Genomic DNA, 22,426 nt, shown 5'->3' on the forward strand with positions numbered 1-22,426 from the left:
AACCAAAATAGAACTTTTTGGTATAAACTCAACTCGTCATGTTTTGAGGAAGAAGAATACTGAGTTGCATCCCAAGAACATCATGTGTGCTCGATTTTTAGACAATATGATTTGCCTGAGCGGCTATGAGACACAGCGGTAGAAAATGGACTTTAAAGGACATATTTAGAAATATCATAATTTAAATTTTTTTTTAAATAAGAACAATATTTTAAGTTGGGACTTCCCCCGGGGCGGATTTTGGAAGCTGGCGGGCCAGATTCGGCCTGCGGGCTCTAGTTTGGGGACCACTGTTTTACATCTTTAAGCTATATTTAAACCACTGCGGGAGGCACTGGGAGCAGGCGGGTAAAGTGTCTTGCCCACGGACACAACAGCAGTGACTAGGATGGTGAAAGCAGAGATTAAACCAGGAACACTCAGATTGCTGGCACATCCGCTCGACTAACTGAGCCCCTCCGCCCCCCAGATCAGAAATGCTTGGTGTTCATTTAACCTTTTATTTCGTCACTGGTATAGATTAAAATCACCTTGTTTGTCACAGTGAATGCCTCAGGGATGATGGTGATTACACAGAACGTACAAATATTGGGCTCCGTCACTGACCCCGCCTCTACTGTAGAGCCTCGCTTGGGGAAACATCACAGGAAATGCTCGCAGGCAGAACAAGGAGCCACTATGTGCTCTATTGGCTTAAAGATATAATTAAATTAAAGCTGTAAAAACAAGTCTTAACCCATTAAACTGCTGTATTTAAAGGCCTACTGATACCCACTACTACCGACCACGCAGTCTGATAGTTTATACATCAATGATGAAATCTTAACATTGCAACACATGCCAATACGGCCGGTTTAGTTTACTAAATTGCAATTTTAAATTTCCCGCGAGGTATCCTGTTGAAAACGTCGCGGAATGATGACGCTTATGTTGACGTGTGCTTGTGACGTTATTGGTTGGAGCGGACATTTTATCCTAGCACCACTCACGGCTAAAAGTCGTCTGCTTAAATCGCATAATTACACAGTATTTTGGACATCTGTGTTGTTGAATCTTTTGCAATTTGTCCAATTAATAATGGAGACTATAGATAAGAATACTGTTGGTGGATTACAGCTGCCTTTAGCAACCAAAACACAGCCGGTGTTTGTTTGATTTGAAGCTTTAATATGGAAAAGAGCGGTCAAGCGAACATGTTTCTCTACCACATGTCAACCAGGAAGTTTTTGGATGAGAATATTGTGATATTAAGTCAGCTCTTACTGCAGACTAGAGCGGAGTTTGCGTCCTCCTGCAGCAGCTGTCAAAAAGGCAGCTGTGACTTTCTTGGCTCCTCCATATGACTTCCCTCAGAGACACTGGCGGTCACCGCAGCCCTCCGACTTCCAGGTATGACTTTATAATCTCACTAAAACACTAGTAACAAGGGATTTTCCAGAATTATCCCAGTAAATATGTCTAATAACATCTGAATCGCTCCTACTGCCGTCGCATTTTTTTCCCTTTTTCTTCAAGTGCTTCACTCTAACTTTCCTCATCCACAAATCTTTCATCCTCGCTCAAATTAATGGGGAAATTGTTGCTTTCTCGGTCCGAATCGCTCTTGCTGCTGGTGGCTATGATTATAAACAATGTGAGGATGTGAGGAGCCCGACAACCCGTGATGTCACGCGCACATCTTCTGCTACTTCCGGTAAAGGCAAGGCTTTTTTATTAGCGACTAAATGTTGCAAACTTTATCGTCGATGTTCTCTACTAAATCCTTTCAGCAAAAATATGGCAATATCGCGAAATGATCAAGTATGACACATAGAATGGACCTGCTATCCCTGTTTAAATAAGAAAATCTCATTTCAGTAGGGCTTTAAACATATTACAGCATACTTTGATGAGCTTATTAACAAAGGAAGGAGGGGACTTTCATTTCTGAAAAAAAAGTGACGGCGGCACTGCACGTAGCCTACTTATCAACCACATTTTCTATGTTGGTTATTATGGCTGCACAATTAATCAACATCAAATCAACATTGAGGTTTTAATTACTGCAATAACTTAATCGCAAGAGGCTGAGGTTTTTATTTTTTTCTCTCCTCCGTCTTTACATCAGAATTGTCAAGCCCCAAAGATGTTACATGCCTGTGAATGCCACAAAATTAGCCTGCAGTTCAGTTAAAAAAAATAAATAAAAGGTAAGAGTCTAAACATTTTTCAGCATATTCCTAAAACACTAGAGTGCTGTCATATACTACAGTTGATCTTTGACAAACGTTTCTGCAGCAAGTCCTTAAACACTGTAGATCAAGTACCACCTCAGAAAAACGTGGCCCTCCAAGTACCACAATACTGACCAACATTAAAATAAAGTAGCATAATAGGCCCAAATATTCATTTACAACAAGGCAGAGGTTATATTTAACATGTATATTTAATATATTTGGACACTGTAACATTACATAATGTTTGAACAGTAACATTGTGTTTGAATATAGGAAAATAAAACACTGTACTTTAATCAAGTGTCTCTTTAGCGTACCACTATATGTAGCAAGCATACCAGTAGTGGTACATGTACCACAGTTTGAGAATCTCTGATGTAGATTCTCAGGAATATATAACACAAGAATAATAGTGAAACAAGAAGTCCGGCCTGCTGGTTCTTAGCTCTTTGGATATGCGGCCCTCCAAACCATTTAGTTGAATAGCCACTTCATTTGAGCAGTTCAATGTTTTTAAATGAGTAAAATCTAAAAATTGCAAATCGAATTGCTATTGCAATTTTTGGGCAGAATAATGTTTTTTGTTTTTTTTGTGAAAATCGTGCATGAATCCATAAAAATCCCAACAGGGCCCAAAACGGGTTTTACGAGCCTGTTGAGATTTAAGGTCAGTGGTCTAAAATGTTTTAATTTAAATCTTAAGTTTTTTTCCTTCAGAAAATTGCATTGTGTTTTTTATTAAACTGTTAATAGGAATAGGGTACAAACAAAGCATAAACACTTTCTTTAAGAAGCCCTATTCACTCCCATTATAGCAACAATTTTTTAACGGACGGTAATCCTAGTACTGTATATTAATTACTATGCTTTGTCCATGAAAACTGAAATTATCAAATTTTTTGCGGACTTAGAATCAAGAAAAATATTGTTTTAGTGTAATTGCGTCCCTTAACTAAGGAGCCCCTAAAGGGACATGGGGGATTTTTTTTTTTTTAGATACGTATCTTGTGCGCATGAGATGTTTTCCCCTGAGCACAAGATACATGGGGAAACTATTTTTTTAGATAGGCTTCTTGTGCTCACGGGAAACAATCTCGAGCGCACGAGAAACTTTTGTGTGCTCACGATATAGTTTCTCGTGCGCACAAGATACATATCTAAAAAATGTTTTTCCCCCATGTCCTTTTAGAGGCTCCGTACTTAACTGCCCAATGGCGCCAGAAAATTCATGAGCAAAATTCTTACAGCTTTGATGAGCGTAAATATCTGCCGTTGAACCGCTCAAATGCAATGACAATGATTTTGGACAGTTATATACAGGGGCGTGGCCCCCCCTATATCGGAGAAAGACGCGTTTGTCCCACCCCAAAAATATACAGAAGGGACTTTTGCGTTTTTATTACAAGGCAATTACCAGGACAAACTCACACCAATTTCTGTAAAATCAGAGCCTACCGTTATTGCTTCTATCTAGATTTACAAATTGGAAACAAGCTATTGAAAAATATAAAGCACATGAAAATAATCATGCACATCTGCATGCTGTCTCTGTGACTGCACCAGAAAGTCACACTATAGTTGTACAGTGCTCTGGCAAATCAACAAGCAGACAACAGGCACTGTCTGGGGAAAATAGTAAAAAAAAAACATAATATCAATTATTTTAATAATTATTTCTTTGTTTACAAATATTAATTTTGTATTTATTTTTATTTCCAAATGTCTCAAACAATTGCTTAGATTTTACTCAAGTCACGTCCGGCTCACATCGAGCCATTAAATTTGCGTGGTGGTCAAGCTGGCTCTGTTCTCAATGAGTACTAGGCGCAATTTAGCCTTTTTCGAAGAAAATATGCTCTATGCTAATGTTGTTTTCAGCTGTAGAAATGGTTCAAATCGCAAAAGGGACACACGTTTCTGATTTTACGAAACGACGAGAGAAGCAGCTCACACTTAAGTCCAAGGGACCAGAGTCAAAGAATGCATGAGTTTGCAGTGATCACTTCGTTAAAGGTTTGTTTGATATACTTTTAACGGTTATTATTTCCTAATAAAGTATTAACTTGATATTATTTGTATTTCTTAAGCACGTTTGCTCCGAGTGTTTTGAAAAGCAACAAATCAGCGTGTTTAAATAAAAATATAGCAAATGTGAGCAAAACTGAAGAGTTCAGCTTTTACCAGAGGCAACAGTCATAAATGAAGCTTTCAGCATATACACAAAGTTGACATCTATAGTTATATTTTGATGAAGACGGGGAAAAAGACGCTACTGAAAAACAGCGCATGCAAAAGCAACAAACATCCGTGGATGTAAAGTTAAATCATTTTGCCAAATAAAAATTTAAAAAAAGATGTAAAGTTAAATCATGAAATGTAACCTTACCCGGGAAAAAACCATGCATGTTTATCCAGGTTAGTGTTGATACCAATTTCCTTGACCCAACCACACGCAAAAAAGTTGTAGACCTGCATGCTTTTCTAAGTTTCCATCTGTTTTGTCAAGTAGAATGACGTCCGGAGCACAATAGTTCCATATGTCTTGGAATGCAACGGACATATAATTCTCGATATCACTCGACAAGTATAGGGCTTTATTCCATGGCATAGTATGTTTTTTTTGCTCGTATCTGCTCTTTGCAGAAATATTTAAGATAGTTTGTGCGTTGCTTGCGGCACAACAGCCATCTTAGTTTGGGTGACCACCACTGGTTCTCCCTTCCGGGAAGAAGTCACATGTCAGAATGCAAGCAATAGCTAGATCTGATGTTGTTAAAAGATTTCAAGCATTGAAGGTAAAACGAATATTACTTTATAGCTGACTTATGACACTTTTTAGGAGCAGGACCTTTTTGGATCCAGAAGTATGTGTGTCTGTGTATAGTCAATTTTAAGGTTGCACGAGAGGTAAAACCACTTCAATCTCTCCCTAATGAGACCGCATAATGTTTTAAGTAGGAACCAAAACATGGTTCTTTTTATAAAGGCCTTGTTTTGCTGTCCGTCTGTCGGCAATTCACCGCAGTAATGACACAAGTTGTGGCGCCTTAAGGGAGGATAACTATCATACATGTAGTGAATATTGAGTTTCCACTAGATTATGTGCACTGCAGCCATTACCACTGACCACAGCTTTCATAGGGAGATGAATCAAAAGAAAGTCGAGAGTAAGACAGGGTCGAGAAAGTTTGACCTTCAATCCCGTGTTCAGAAACCCATGCTGGTTTTCAGTTCGGCTTGCCTAACAGCACACAGCAAAGAATACAGACTGCTGCTTTAATCTATAGAAGAGAAATAAGCAGGGGGTGATATCTCTGCGGGGCAGGCTATCATTCCATCATTTGCTGACCCCATGCTCACCCGGCAGACTGTACGTGCATAGTTGGATGGAGTCAACTTCCGTGCACAGTCTGGGAGGAGCTGAAGGGGAGTCTGCTTTCAAGCGCTACATGTAAAAGTTCCAGCTAAAGCCGAGACGGAGTGATAGTTGACATTTGATCCCTATAAGGAAATGGAATTGTCATAGAGGCCGGATATATTCATTTTCCCAGAGCTGCTCCTAGCAGGTGCAAAGCCATAATGCGGCTAAACACTTATCCTACCCTAAAAGGCTTTCTGCAGGGCAGAACACACAGAATTTCAATAAACACAAATGTTATGATGTTTTTTCCCCTCCAGAAAAAGTCACCCGTACAGATCCACGGCTAAAACAGCAACTCATGCAAATAGCATTTGCCATAATTGGATTTGAATGCCTCCCTGCTGCCAGATGTTATATATGCTCACATAAACCCATATTTTCCGGCCCACAAACCCAGTGAAAGCAAGTGAGCCACTAGCACGGTGCGAGGAATGAGAGCTTGGCTGCTCAGTCGCGCTGTAAAACCTTTTTGTTCCGCTTTGGCGAAGGCTTGTGCGGTTTTGGGTGTCGCTCTGCCGGGCTCACACTCTGCCGTGGGGACAGCTGGGTAGCTATGGTGGACGGGGCTTGCTGTGAGGCAGAAGCCTTGATGATACCTGGCTGCGTGAGCACAGCTGGGTCTGCAACATCTGGTGAGATTCATCATCAGAGCGCTCGCCCCGAGCCTCGCGCATCATTGTGTGTGTTGTTTATTCACTTGGTCTATGTGTCGCCGCCATGCTTTTGCACGCTAATGGCATCGCACCTGTCGTCTTGCCGCCCTTTCAGACACTTTTTTGTATGGTATTTTCATTTTCATTTTTAACAGGTCCTATCTTATCCTCAATATTACTGCGGCTTCTGTTTCTATAGATGTGGCCATGGTGGTCTCCTTTCATCCACTGCTCAAACACTGTTCTCGCTCTATAGGTTACAAAAAAACCCCCAGAGAGGGTGGAGAGCGGACAGTAGCGTGACAAGACTGAGTGCAGCCAGCCAGCAGGAATGAAAAGAAGGCAACAAAAAAGGTTCCTTAGCTCCTGAAAGACACGTACAATACTCTTGTTTACATCAGCATGTCTAATGTGGTCCAACTCAGAAAAAAGAGATTGTTTTCAGAGATGTGTTAAAAAGAGACTAAACTAAAGTTGTGCCTGGACTAATGAACTGTAAAAAATATAAACAACATACAAGGAACATCTTTGAAAATACATGCCATGAGGAGGTAGTGGATGGGGATGGATACATTTTTTTTTGTTTGTGAAAAAGATCAGCGGCATATGAGCAGATTTGGGATTTATGACAATTGTACCTTTTCACTTTAGTAAAAAAATGGCAACACTATTATTTAAGGCTAAGAAAAACATCAAGAAAAGTGAGGATTTTTTGTAGGCTAGAACAGCAGCTGCAGCCTCTTAAACTGCCCTACCAGTTCCAATACTTTTATGAGCCATATATTTTTGGAACACCACAATGCCTAGAAACTACTACTTCACTGAGTTAAGTAATACAATACAATAAAATAGCTTATATTTGAATTAAAAAGGGCAAACTTGTCTGCTTCAAACCTGTTGCAGACACCACAGGCTGCAAATTAGTGTTGCACAGACATAGCAGACTTTATAAAGAAACAAAGTTAATTTGGGTATGTGCAGACATACAGTTTCTCAAAAAAGTGAGTACTGGTATTCTCTTCACATTTCATCAACATTTTGAATACAGTATTCATCAACATTTTGAATAAAGTATATAATTACAAAAATAATGCTCTAGAAATTAAACCTGTATATACTTTAGAGCAGGGGTCTCAAACTCAATTTACCTGGGGGCCACTGGATGCAGAAACTGGGTGAGGCTGGGCCGCAAGAAAATATTTTTTTAAAAATCTAACATGCACTTTTTAATGAATTCACCTTTTATGATTGGCTTTCCCACCCTAGCAACATACTTGCCAACCCTCACGATTTTTCCGGGAGACTCCTGAATTTCAGTGCACCTCCCGACAATCTACCAGTGCAACCATTTTCCGAAATTTGGACCAAATTTCACCCGGCGGACATTATTAAGGGCTGCCGTGACTGCACTACCTTTAACCTCCTCTACAACAGTGATTCTCAACCTTTTTTCAGCAATGTGAACATTTTTTTAATTTAAATACCCCCTAATCAGAGCAAAGCATTTTTGGTTGAAAAAAAGAGATATAGAAGTAAAATACAGCACTATGTCATCTGTTTCTGATTTATTAAATTGTATAACAGTGCAAAATATTGCTCATTTGTAGTGGTCTTTCTTGAACTATTTGGAAAAATAGACATAAAAATAACTAAAAAACTTGTTGAAAAATAAACAAGTGATTCAATTATAAATAAAGATTTCTACACATTGAAGTAATCATCAACTTAAAGTGCACCCTTTGGGATTTGAAATAAAGATCCATCTGGATTCATGAACTTAATTCTAAACATTTCTTCACAAAAAAAAAAATCTTTAACATCAATATTTATGGAACATGTCCACAAAAAATCTAGCTGTCAACACTGAATATTGCATTGTTGCATTTTTTTTCACAGTTTATGAACTTATACTCATATTTTGTTGAAGTATTATCGAATAAAATATTTATTAAGTATTTATGAACCGCTGCTATTTTTTAGAATAGTTTTAATAAATCTTACTTGTCCCTTGGCATACCTTCACATACACCCAGGGTTTCACGTACCTTCAATAATAGGACTACTGCTCTACATTATTGTCATCGCGCACACCTTTACATCACACAATCAAAGTGACAGCTCTGTATTAGGTTGTGAGACTTGTGCAGAACACTGTTGTCGGCTGCAAGACGTACTTGGTCAACAGCCATACAGGTCACACTGAGGGTGGCCGTTTAAACAACTTTAACACTGTTACAAATATGCGCCACATTTAGAACCTTCACCAAACAAGAATGACAAACACATTTTGGGAGAACATCCGAACCCTAACACAACTTAAACACAAGAGAACAAATACCCAGAACACCTTGCAGCTCTAACTCTCCCGGGCTACAATATACATAACTTCAACCAACACAAGTAGGGAGGGTGGGGGCTTGGGGGGCTGGTGATAGCGGGGGTGTGTATATTGTAGCCTGGAAGAGTTAGGACTGCATGGGATTCTGGGTATTTGTTCTGTTGTGTTTATGTTGTATTACTGGGCGGATGTTCCCCTGAAATGTGTTTGTCATTCCTGTTTGGTATGGGTTCCCAGTCTGGCACATATTTGTAACAGTGTTAAAAGTTTTTTTTACGGCCACCCTCAGTGTGACCTGTGTAGCTGTTGATCAAATATGTCTTGCAACGTCACATGTGCATACAGCACAGCCAAATGCAACATATAACTGAGCTTGCACGCTGTCTGTACAGGATGTAGAGGGCGCTATAAGCAGCGCCATTATGGCACCCCCTGAATGTTGTTGATTGGGTAAAAATCGGCAGGGATTTCGAGAGAATGGATGCCCTGAACTTCAGGGGACTCCTGGGATAATTGAGAACGTTGGCAAGTATGACGATGTCAAGTGTTGTTCATATTAAACTCGCGTGCCGCATCAACATTAAATTGTCATATGAAAGTGCGGGCCACAAAATAACATCTCGCGGGCCGCAATTGGCCCGCGGGCCGCATGTTTGAGACTCCTGCTTTAGAATATACAGTGTACAACTTGTACAGCAGCATAGATCTGTCACCTGAAAATGACTCAACACGCAGCCATTATTATTTATTGTGCAAGGACCATTCCGCCATATTGTGCCATTTGCTTTTTGTAAGTCTCCCAAAATAATCTGATAATACACATATTTGATGAACTCAAAATGTGTGTTACCCCATCTCAGGCCAATTATTTTATTTTTGTAAAAGGTTCCTAAGCCGAAGATGACTAATTTGCCTAACAGGACTTGAAAGTAAGAGTGACATTTTTTTTTCTTTAAACATACAGCAGAATTAACAAATACATGAAATATAGTCAAATGGTATTTATGACATTACAGTGTGATTTGCACACATTCAACATGTTTTTTTTAATTAACAAATAACTTGATTATTTAAGTAACTGGATTGTGATTAAATATTAATCCCTCCTAGTAATCAACCCAATATACCAGTAATCAATTATACAACAAAATACATATGTGAACTTAACTTAGGCGTTCCAATGGCCCGCATAGGATTGAATGATGCAACTTTCTGTGGACCATATGGCTCGTATACTATTTCACAAGTTTCAGATGTTTTAGGGTAACAGGACCAAGTGAAAACCCAGGGAAACAACTTAAGTGTGGATTTTAGTTCATTAATATTTTGTAAAAAACAAAAACCCCACAACTTAAAAATAGATTCAGAAAGGAAGTAACACAAATAAGTAAAACAAAAACATTTCTGAATTACTAGAATTATAGTTTCCTGATATATTGTTTATTTTTTAAAGTTAGGACATGCAAACAAATGCTATTTGTAACTACTGTTGTTATACTTGCGCAATCATTTTATCAAGCCATGTTTCCAGTGTTCAAATTGATTTCAAGAAATTTAAAAAATTGTGTTTATTAAATATACAATGAGATCAATTTGAAGAATACTTAGTGCACAAACAAAATATATTTTACAGTTAATTTAATCATGCATTATTGTATTTCCTGTGGCCACAAATGGCACCTATATGGTGGAATGGCCCCTAAATAAATACTTGGCAAGACCCGTAAGTACCAAGATAATTGTGCATTGCTTTTTGAATAAAGCCAGGTGGAGTTAGTGTTATGGTCTGGGGATGCATGAACGCTGTCTGTAATGGGGAACTGTGGTTTACTGAGGGGAAATGTTTTTCCATTGGTCGTTTTTCAGTATAGTGATGTCTTTTTAAAACAACCTGTAGTGTCTGAGTTCATTTAAAATGCCTCACAGACATTTTAGACCTCGGCACCCAAACTCACTTCTCACAACCAAATATTTAAGTTATTCCCTTTCAGAACTAACCTGTCGTAAACTGGCCCTTCATCTTCTGAAAGACAGGATCCTGGGCTGTGGCTTGTGCACGGCGGGCCAGGGACTCAGAAGCAGCACTGGAGAACATGGTGGAAACGTTGGACACGTTCTCCAGGCCGACGCCAAACGTGCTGACCAGCTTCTTGACAAAGTTGAGTGTGTGTGGCGTGATCTTGGCGTCAGACACCGCACCACTCTTCTCGAAGGCCACAGAGTAACACTTTGCCAGGCCTTGTTGGAGCTGTCTTAAAACCTGCAGTGACATAAATAAACAAGTGTATTAATCTCGGCCGTGATAAAATAACTGTGAAAAGATTAGCAATGATAATCAATTCTAAAGCAAGACACAGAGGTTTGTGTCTCTACTCTTGCATGCTGAATGAACAAAGTAAAATGCCTGCAGCTGCTCTTGAGTATCCTCCAACCATTAACTACTGCCTACAAATCATCTTCTATAGTCATCATCTCATCCATTCATCACTGTCTCCCAGTCGTCTTCTCCTGTTGCCTGTTTTCCCTAAAGACTTTCCTTTTAGAACCTGATAACCAAAAGATGACTGGGACAAAAATTTGACCAGGAACTTTCGGTCAAGACTGGACCACTATTGTATTTACCATAATTACTACGGAAAAGCGTAGCAAAAAAGATATTAAAAAAACGAGCGTCCATCGGCTTAGAATTGATCGTTCCACCTAAAAAAACGTCCACTACTGCCGCTAACTCTGGCGCATTAACATTGTCATGGCTGAGTAGGAATAGACAGCTGTGTATGACCAAGTTCATGTTTATACTGCTAACTAATAAGGACAAGAGATGGGCACTGCAGGTTCACAATGGCACTGGTGTCAATGTAAACGGCAGTAAGTTGTACTCTGATCAAAACATTTTTTAGCTACATGTGGCTTTTTTGCAGGCTCAGCCACCGACCACACAAGTGCTTGGCGATAATATTATACAAGTAACGTCTTGCAAGTAATGTAGCGTCCTGAATTAAGCCCACAGAGTCAGACGCCCTTTTTAAACCCAATGGCCGGTCAGAGACGAGAACTGACCTAATAAACTGATTAAGAGAGCTGACTCTGTCCTCATCTGTCCACTAGAAAGTGTTGAGGAGGTGGACGACAGAAGGATGTTGACCAAGTTGACATTCATAAGGTTCAATCCCTCTCACCCCATACACGACACTCTGGAGGCCGTGAATACCTCCTTCAGCTATAGACTGTTACATCCACAGTGCAAGAGGGAGCGCTACTGCAGGTCTTTTCAACTCACAGCCATAAGACTTTACAACACACCTATGTGATTACTGTGATCTTTTTCTTGGTGTGAAATACGAGTGGTAAGATAGTGTTTTTTGTTTTATCTTTACATATACTGTACCTAGTGCAATCGTTAGTCCACGATGTTTATTATTCATTAGTCATTTCTTCATCCTTCATTAAGTGTTACTTTTGTAATTGTATGTACAAACCTGAACTGCTACCGTATAAAAATATCCCCATTGTGGAATGATTAAAAGTCTATCTATCTAAAACGCTGATACTGCCGCCCTCATAACATCGATAGCGCTGCAAAGTTAGCCAGTAGCCATAACAACAACAAAGTGACAGGACTTTCCCATTATGCACCAATGACGGTTAAGGCAAATGAGGTTGCATTCACGAACATACAGAATTATGAGTATTGACAAGCAAGCCGTTTTTTGCAAATTGTCTATGTTCTGTATTTATGCAAATGAAAATGTGTTTCTTATTTTTGAATGTATTACTTAGTTCTGTATTACTTAGCTATCATTTGATTTGTATATTTAAAGTATTTAAATTTCTTGTTTGTTCAATTTGAATGTCGCAAAGTTCCCAAAAAATTAAAAGATATTGTTTTTTTTTTCATGTTTTCTCTGGCTGTAATGATCAATCGATTCATTTGATTAAAAAAAGTTTTGAACAATTGTTTGATTAGCAATAAGTGAAACTAATTTTAAAAAAATAATGAAATTGAGACCACATTGAGTGCCTGGTAATTAAAATACTTGGACACAGTTTCCGCACACCCGCTGCAATAGAGCGCACATCAGAGTGGTGGTGTGTGAGTGCTGTGATCTTTGTGGCAGCAAACTGCATAGTTTTTTTCTATTTTAACTTTACAATGATGCACACATGTTAAAGAACAATTACAATGTTGATGATGTGCATTTAAAAGAAAAAAAGAATGAATAACATTTTTTTATTTCAACTATTTTGTAGTTGTTTCTTTGCTCTGTCCAGCCACTCAGGAAAATCAAATTGTTGATGTAGATGCCCATATCTGCTGTACAGATTTACTTTACAAAAGAAAAGTGTGAAATACTTCTCTTGTTGCCTTAATTATATTTTACTTTATTAAATGGATTTATATTAATGTCTGGCACAGAAAGGGATAGAAAGAATAAAAAAGGAAGACAGAGGGGGAGATTGCTATATAATTATTATAATATCATAAACACCAACATAAAAGGTGGTTATCAGAAAATGTCTAGCAGTGACCAACTTCCGGCTTAATACGCCACCTAACACCTTGTAGCATAACAGGAAGCGATGGAGAGCGACACGAGCCAAGCTGGGGTCATGTGGACGACCAGGTTGCGTTCACACATTTGCACAGATGGAGTACAGTATCATGAAACTAGCACTTATGTTCTCACCTCTTCATGCCAGTTCTCTCTGAACCACACCATCTGGTCCACAATGCCCTCCAGGGAAGACAGCAAGGTGGGGTGTAGCTCACGCTGCATGTGCATGATTCGGCTGCAGCGCCACATCGGGGCTGTGGCCCTGATTGGCCCTGGATCTGAGGTCCCTGTATGAGACTGGGCTCCTACTGAAGTGGGCTGTTGTTGTCCTGACGAGTCTAAAGTACAGCATTTTTAGGAAAATATTTCTATTGCTATGTATACATCAGGATACCAAATTTTCAACATAGTGCCAACATGTTTACATACCACTTTTGTAGCGCTCCCTCTGCTCGATCTTAAGTGTCAGGTAAAGGGTACGAATGGGAAAGTAGACAGCCTGGGGGTATACTCGTCCCACCTGGTGGGAAAAAGAGGGTCACATGTTACATTTTGTATAACCCCCAATCCCCTGATGGACTGCGAAGGAGATGGAGGAGGCATACAGAGATGGGAGAGAGAGATAAAGAAATTGCTTGTGTGTGAGTCAAGAGAGATCACTTTGATATAGCCACAGACCGCTGCTGTAACAGTCGGGGTGTTTGAAGCACTGCGTCAGAGGAAAGGGAATGCAAAAGTGAAGGCGATTGATGATGAAATTGCCCTCAAGACTTTCACAAAAAGTCACTGACGATACTGCAAGGAGCTAAATAGTTAAATATAAGAGTGATTAAGTTGTAAAAACAAAGAAGTCACTTCAAAACAAGCTATTTTCTCAAAGTGATAAGCAATCACACTAAATACAGATTTTTGTGTTTAATTCATAAGATGACCCTTGGTCAGAGTTTCTTCTTCGAAGTGTGCATGAAACATTATCTGTAGATGAAGATTAATCAAATCTAAAAAATCTATGAATAAATCTGAATCGTTCAATTGACCTGAGATGGTTATTTGTGTTACTAATCAGATCAGAGCATCAATGTGAAGTTTTGATTATACGTGTGCTCATTGAGTGGCGAAATAGGACCATGTATGCTTGGCGTTAACGCGGCAAACAGAATCACGCTATTAGTCAATAAAAACGTAATGTACTGTTCACGGAAATTTACATACATTTGACAAATGCTGTCATCATGAATAGGATTGTTCATATCCCGAAATCATGTATACGGAACCACTCAATCATCCTCGAAACTCTTAACCACCCTCACCCTAACTAAACAATTTTGAAATGACCACATAAAAAACGGCTAAGTCTGCATTCAAACTACAAAGATAACCCATGTTTGAATTTAATCAACATTTTTGTTTTGATTAAGTGCTGTTAAAGCTTGTACGTAATTTTATAATGATGGTATAAAATGTGGTTATAAAGATAATACGGTTAAATTTTTTGTTTACACTAATTCCAGGGCTAGTGCTTTAGGAATAGGGCTGCAATTATCGATTATTTTAGTAACTGAGTAATCTATCGATTCGTTTGTTCAATTGATCAATCAATCGGATAAAAGGTATTTGAGGGAAATATTGGAAATAAAAACATTGTTATTCTGCTTACCATAACCTTTATTTTTTGTTCTAATAATTGCACATCAACAGCATTGAAATTACATTTTTAACATGTGTGCATTAAGAAAAATCTTCCGCTGTTTGCCGCCACGCAGATCACGGCGCACACACACCACCACCCTATTGTGTGCTCTATTGCATCGGATGTGCGTAAACTATGTCCACGTATTTAAAGTTACGGACACTCTGTGCAATAGGGATTTTATAAATGTTCATTAGTTGCACTCAATAAACGATTAATCGAAGCAACATAATATAAATCAAAGCTTTTTTACAAATCGAATCAATCAATTTAATCGATTATTTGTCGCAGCCCAATGTAGGAGCTTTTTTTAGTTTTATTTCATAAGATATTTTTGTAAGAACCACAGCTGGAAAATAGCAATGGTGGATCATTGAGATGTATGGTATTCTGGCGTTTTATAAAGAACAACAATGTACACCAAATCAAACCAAACCTAACACTGTATCACAAAATTATGACAAAATCCGAACCATGGATTTTCTGACGTTTTCCCCCACTACAAAATATACATTATACTGTAACTTAGCTTTTATGAAAATGTGTCCCTCTGATCATTTTAATTAAACAGCCTAGCTATAGTGGTCATGTTAAGAAGTTAAGAATTTCCTAGGACAGGTCTACTGTGACTCTAATAAGATTTGAAAAAAATCGGGCCTTAGCTTGGTTGTAGGAACACCAAAATTAGGACACATATGCGACAGATACAAATAACTGTGTTGTAAAAAGAGCTGATAGAAGAGTTGCTTTTTTGTGTAGTGTAATACTTCCTTCTACTCTTTACTTTATTCCTCTGTGGTAAGATAAAACCGTTGATAAGCACCGTCAATCTCAGTACTCAAAGTGCAGCCGGAATGTAAAAAAAATAATCTACTTTTGCTTGCAACTCTTACCTAAACTCAACGTGTAAAGTCTATTTATTGCATGGAAGATTTACAAATTGGAAATGGCAAGGGTAGGGAACAGGAAGAAGAAGATCTTAGTGGCAAGAGGAAGAGGAAGACCTAGTTGGCATCTAAGAGCAGCATTAAACATAAAAGAATGAGAAACAGTGAGGAGGAGGGCGAACCAGAGATCAGCACGCTAATGGTAATGTTCTATTTGGGTGAAGCGAAGGTGGGCTGAGGGTATTGAGGGTGAACGGTTGACAAGAAGGGGGCGACAAGCGTGTGAGAGGAGCTGCTGATATTCTCTCCTAACTTCTCATTCATCGAGCCGCCTACCCCAGGGCGCTCTTTCCCTCACCTTCATCAATTTTTCAACATACGTTTTTCTTTTTCTTTTTTTTTTAAACATCCCACCGCCAAGGAATAATTCTAAATAATGCAGGGAAGTGGCAGAGATAAAGCCCACCATGCATTAACAGGATTCTTTCTTTACATACCGAGCATTGAAATGAATGACATTTACCTTTTTTACTCATCAGTCATTACAGAGGGGTCGCACGGATCAAAGAGAGAAACCGGTAAAAACGTGTACATTCTCCCAATGGATGAAGATGTTTCCTTGTCATCACCAGCAAAAAAAGGAAATCATCGGAACAAGATTGATGCTCTACAGAGAGAGTGAATGAATGCTTGAAGATCAGCCTCTTTAAATCTTGCAGAAATAATACTCCATTACCCTACGCAAATTAGTCCTCGCATTAATTACTTGCTCTGTGCCTGTCTTGCGGATGCGTTCCATATTAACGTTAAAACTATTTTTCCTGGGCAAATAATTAAAAATCCAATTTTACGAGGTTTAGTGAAAGCCAATAAATGTCAAAGTAGAAGTGGGGTAACTTGAATGCGCAATTGGCAAAAAAAACAAAAAACCCCCAAAAAAAGCAAAATAGAAAGAGGCCACTTTGAGGGTGAATGCATTTAATTTGTGGCGATTAGGCAGAGGCGTATGAACACGGATGCTAACATACAAGGCAGATACTGAACTGAATACATGGAGGGAGGAAGGCAACACAAACATGGTTAATAAATCTCAGTGACCAATATCCAAACATGAGACTGACTGATTTGCCCACTTTCTATCAGGCTAAGATGGAATATTACCTCGACGCAGCACACGCTTCACACTTAAGAAAGAGATAATACTATAGAAATAAATAAGATGGCTATACTTTAGAGCAGTTGTTCTCAAATGGGGGTACACGTACCCCTGGGGGTACTTGACGGTATGCCAAGAGGTACGAAAGATTATTGTAAATATATTCTAAAAATAACAACAATTCAAAAATCCTTTATAAATGTATTTATTGAATAATACTTCAATGAAATATGAATGTAAGTTCATAAACTGTCAACAAAAAATACAACAATGCAATATTCAGTGTTGACAGCTAGATTTTTTGTGGACATGTTCCATAAATATTGATGTTAAAGATGTCTTTTTTTGTGAAGAAATGTATAGAATTAAGTTCATGAATCCAGATGGATCTCTATTACAATCCCCAAAGAGGGCACTTTAAGTTGATGATTACTTCTATGTGTAGAAATCTTTATTTATAATTGAATCACTTGTTTATTTTTCAACAAGTTTTTAGTTATATTTATATCTTTTTTTCCAAATAGTTCAAGAAAGACCGCTACAAAAGAGTAATATTTTGCACTGTTATACAATTTAATACATCAGAAACTGATATAGTGATGTATTTTACTTCTTTATCTCTTTTTTTTCCAACCAAAAATCCTTTGCTCTGATAAAGGGGTACTTTAATTTTTTTTAAATTCACAGGGGGTACATCACTGAAAAAAGGTTGAGAACCACTGCTTTAAAGTAGCAAGTGTACAGCTTGTAAAGCAGTATACAAATGACCAAATACATAGTTATTGTCTGAATAGTTGGAAACACAAGTGAGGTAGATATTTGTGTTTTACCCTCAGTCAAGCATGGTGGTACAGTGGACCGTCGATTTACAAACTTAACTGGTTCTTGAACTAAGTGTGTAAATAGGTCAGTTTGTATATTGAAGCAAACTTATGTAAATATGAAAAACTGGGTTTCAGCCTTGACTAAAGTTCATATTTCAGTAAAGGTTTGTTTGTACACAGCAATACAGTACTGTATGTTAAACAAAAATGACAAAGAGCTGACAGATCAACTACATATTTAATAACAAAGCCCAAACAAAAACAAGAGTCGGAACTGTTTTCATTTTGACAAACCTCCTTAAATTAAACAGCAAGGTTGGACAATAATTATTAATAAAAAAATCAAGTCCACTTTATCTTATCGGTTAACCTTTTTTGCCTGCAGCAGAAAGAAGGGACTTGGGGATAAGACAGTAACAACAACACTGTAGATACTTCCTGAATGTTTCATAGCACACGGCGCTTGATCATTGATTTCTTTGGACTCATATTGAGATAGCAAAAGTAGAATTTATCTGGTAAAAAGGTAAAAAAAAACACAATCACGGCATACAAAATACCCCACCCACGATCACCGTGGTGTAGGAAGAAATTGGCGGCGCTGCATGGGTGGATGAAAGGTTTGTACACCGACCCGAGGTTCATACACCAAAGCATATTTTTTTTCTGTCTGTTGTTTGTACAATGACGGTTTGTAAATCGAGATTTCACTGTAATAGCCTTATAGTTGAGGGCTGCTTGACACTGGGGTACTATGAGATTAAGGATATAGGTACCTGGCTTATGAGGTTGAGCAATGGCTTGCCTTCAGAACCAACCAAGCAGGTGAGCAGCTGAGGTATCCATGCCAGCCACTGAATGGGCGGGACGCCGATGCAGTACTTGTCAACTGCGTCTGCTAGGGTGTTCTTGTCATCAAAACTGAGGAGCCACAGGACCTAAAATGCATTGTGAGAATGGATGAAGGTCAGTTTGAAAGTAATAGAGGAGAGCATCTACATGGAAATACTGAATTTGACACAAAGCAGCCAGGATGATTTTTCTATTGTTAGACTGTGTCTTGTTCGGCTCTACACAGCGAGAGGGGGGTTGGAGATTGATGCAAAGCACTTTTTGGCTAATTGCTGTGTCCATAAAAAGATGAGACCGTGTTTGCATTGACAAACGTTGTCGAAACAACCAGGTTCCAGACCGCACATAATCACTGGTAATGACTGGTCAATAGGCTTCAGCCATCAGTGGGAGGCAATGCCCACTCAGCATCCATGGGTCAACAACAGCCTTTGAAAAGTATAGCAGGCCAGCATGAAAATAATTTTGGTTAATGTGCTTCAATTTCACATCGCATTTGGCACTGTTGTAATGTTGTATCCTTTCGCCGATGAAAGTATCCCCCGACCTGCTGGCCAGAAATTCTCATCTATAACGACAGCGCATACAGTATTGCGCTTAAGCACAGACAGGACTGGAGAAATTGGGAAGGAGCCGCAATGAATGTTTTGGAGTGTCTGAGTAAGCAGGCGCAATCCTTGTTAGCAAGGAGTCCGCCTCGTTACCTCCCACACAGGGTATGCCTGACTGGCGAGTACGATAGCATTAGTCTGACTGTTTGAAAAAAAGTTGGCCCGTGTGGAGGGCTGTGAGATTGGAGTGTCAGGGGAGACTATTAGACCATCCGTGTAAGAGGATTCCAATTCTCCATTGATCTTCCGTGGGAACCCATCCACACAGACTACCGTTGGACTGTGAGCATTCAAATTACGACTGAGGCTGATGGTGGAATAAAACGCGTTCCGTCCTATCAGAACCAATAATGTATAGTCTGTGTAGGGTCTCGGCAATGGGGAATTAACAATGACCCTTTTTGGAAAAAAGGTCTACTGGGGAGAAAGGTGCTTTTGCAGGTGCAGAAGTGAGGTTGCTGATGCTTAAATACACTAATAAATCTGAAAGCTCTGGGTATGAATTAAACGAGATCCAATGGCAGCTGAGTCCCAATGAAGGCAGTGAAATCACTTTCTGCATTTCATGAATACATGATCAACATCCATAGCTGAAGTATAGAAATATAGCATTTTGCAATGCCTCAAAAAAGTATGCCTACCACTCACATTTTAACAACGATTGATATTACAGTGTATGTTCTCAAGAGAGTACTATAGAATACAAATTGGATAAACTTTAGAGTAGTCAGTGTTTTTGCTGTGCATAGTATGACAAAAACGTCCCAAACAATATATTTTTCTATTGTTGAGATCGCAGTTTTAGCATGTGGGGGTTGGCTAATGGTAAACAGTCTGTAATTATTTAGCGCTTTATTATACTTGGATTAATACTCAAAGTGCTTTACATTATACATCACATTCACTGATTCATACACGCACTGATGGTGGTAGCTGCCATGCAAGGTGTTGTAAACCACAACCCATCAGGAGCAGTTAGGGCTTCAGTGTATTGCTCTGGGACACCTTGACATGAGCTCTTCAAACCAGGATCGAACCGGTAACCCTGTGATTGCAAGATGGCCACTCTAACTGTGCGGTAACAAAATCAACAGCGTAGCAGTCCGCTAAAAGCAGAGACACACAAGCCGAATGGAAGCTAAACCAACAAAACCAAAAGAGAAACTAGTGACACTTCCTGCCCTTAATTATTTTCGCAAAAGCGACAAAGTACGAACGTTGCTTAAAAAAACACAATGTGATGAAAAGATAAACACACCAAACGACCCAGACAGACCTGTTGTCTATAGCGTAGCATCTATGATAAGCAGTGCCGCAAGAAGTGAGAAATTACAGATGCCATCTCTAAACTCCCATGAGTTGAGATGACCTTGCATATACTGTAAAAAAAAAAGGAGCTGGCACTATAAATACTTTTCATTTAAAATTAAAATAAAAAATTCTGTTATGTAATTGTTGTGTCCTTTTTGTACAAAACCCAAAACCTGTGAAGTTGGCACGTTGTGTAAATTGTAAATAAAAACAGAATACAATGATTTGCAAATCCTTTTGAACTTATATTCAATTGAATCCAGGGCAAAAACAAGATATGTAATATTTATCCTTGTATAAAATTACCTCTATCGGTATCGTATATTTTGGTTCACATCGTGCAACATTAGTCAGTATACTGCTTGTATAGCAATATACAGTATATGTACTATCCACTGAAAATTACTCAACACACAGCCCCTATTATCAAGACATTTTGAATTTGGACCACTGTAAACACATTGCCAGATCCTAGCATCGACATTGTAACCCTACCTAGCAAACATAGAACACCAATGGTCAAATTTGTGATTCACATAATTGAGGAATTCCTCAAAGCACCCCTTTAAGTCCTCTTTTTTCAAAAAATGTTTGTAATGTGATTCATTTAACTAAGGTGTTGCTGTAGCTTGTTTACTTCAGGTGCAGTCATTAGTCATTTGTTTGACTTGTTTAGTTAAACTAGTAGTGCTCCTCAAGGTTCCATTTTATGGTCTCTTTTTTTCATCATTTAGGCTATTCAACTGGTGACCCGTACGTTCAGTTCAAAATACTTATGGGAAACTCACATTTTTGCAGCAGTTTCCTAAATAAGTGCCAGTAATGTCATAGAGATGATATTTCACTTTCTATTTTGTAGAAGGTCCTTAGAAACAACAGAGTGCTCCTGTGTAAACAAAATAAGAATAATAGTGAAGGGAAAAGTCTGTTCCCCCTGAGCCTGACCTGTCTGGAAATGTGGCACCAAAACAATGTAGTTGAATACCCTTGCTGAACATCCACAACTCTATTCTTTTAAAATATTTCTGCATCATTTTCTCACCTTTGCGAGGTACTTGCGGGACTTGCTCTCGTTTTGGTGGCGGCAAGCGTGAAGGTAACAGGTAATAGCAGAGACTCCGAGGTGGAGCTGGCGATCCTTCACAAAGATATTCTCCAAGTAGTCACCCCACATCGCCCAGGCCTTCACCAAGACATCGTGCATCTGCACTGCGGCTGAAAAGGCTTTATTGGCTTCTTCTGACCTGCAAAAACAAGGTGAAGGTTTTTAGTTAGCAGAAGCCATAAAAAGACTGAGGTTGAAGTTTTCATATAAGGGCTTGAAGAATGAAGAATACATATAAAAAAGCTCTTGACCCAGAATACGAGAGAAAATATATTAAAAATTGAGCATCACTGCATTAATCTGAAGTCCTGAACCATTTTTTTTTGCTGTATTTGCTATTGCAGCATTAAATAAACATTTAGCACAGTCTGAAATCATGGTCACTCAGCTTGCTATAATACAAAACAAGTTCAACTTAACAATGTCAACCGGCATAGACCAATGTATTTAACGCTGGCTGATATATAGGAGCTCAGAATCCGGCTATTTATTTCTGAATTGATTGAGGCCTCGTAAGGCGAAAACCTGATTGTAAGGGCAATATCCATCAGTGTATAAACACGTTAACCATGAAGAGCATTGCTTGAGCTTTGAGAAATCGGCAGCGTGATAACATTGAGAATGCTTGGGATTATTTTGTTATCTTTTTCTACAATCTAGTAGTCACACTTTCCAATCCTAAAAATTCAATAACACGCGCTTAAGGGAAAGATAGGTAAGAAGTGGCGGCAGACCCGATTGCAAAATTTATGCTGCAGGGGAAATTATTTTTTACATCACAACAAGCAGTTTTTTAATCACTCTTT

General features: G+C 38.7%; 1 protein-coding gene across 2 annotated transcripts in view; it reads right to left on the reverse strand.

The window, feature by feature from the left end:
• Window positions 1–22,426, reverse strand: part of trrap (transformation/transcription domain-associated protein) — a 170,029-nt gene that overhangs the window by 16,243 nt on the left and 131,360 nt on the right. For both annotated transcript variants that reach the window (XM_061909070.1, XM_061909069.1), the window contains 5 exons: window positions 21,558–21,759; window positions 18,518–18,679; window positions 13,614–13,704; window positions 13,317–13,522; window positions 10,627–10,888 (listed from right to left, as the gene is read on the reverse strand). In XM_061909070.1, the coding sequence (XP_061765054.1) occupies window positions 10,627–10,888; window positions 13,317–13,522; window positions 13,614–13,704; window positions 18,518–18,679; window positions 21,558–21,759 (923 nt within the window). The remainder of the gene's footprint in view (window positions 1–10,626; window positions 10,889–13,316; window positions 13,523–13,613; window positions 13,705–18,517; window positions 18,680–21,557; window positions 21,760–22,426) is intronic.

Source organism: Nerophis ophidion, linkage group LG08 (genome assembly GCF_033978795.1).
Source record: "Nerophis ophidion isolate RoL-2023_Sa linkage group LG08, RoL_Noph_v1.0, whole genome shotgun sequence".
NCBI classification, from domain to species: domain Eukaryota; kingdom Metazoa; phylum Chordata; class Actinopteri; order Syngnathiformes; family Syngnathidae; genus Nerophis; species Nerophis ophidion.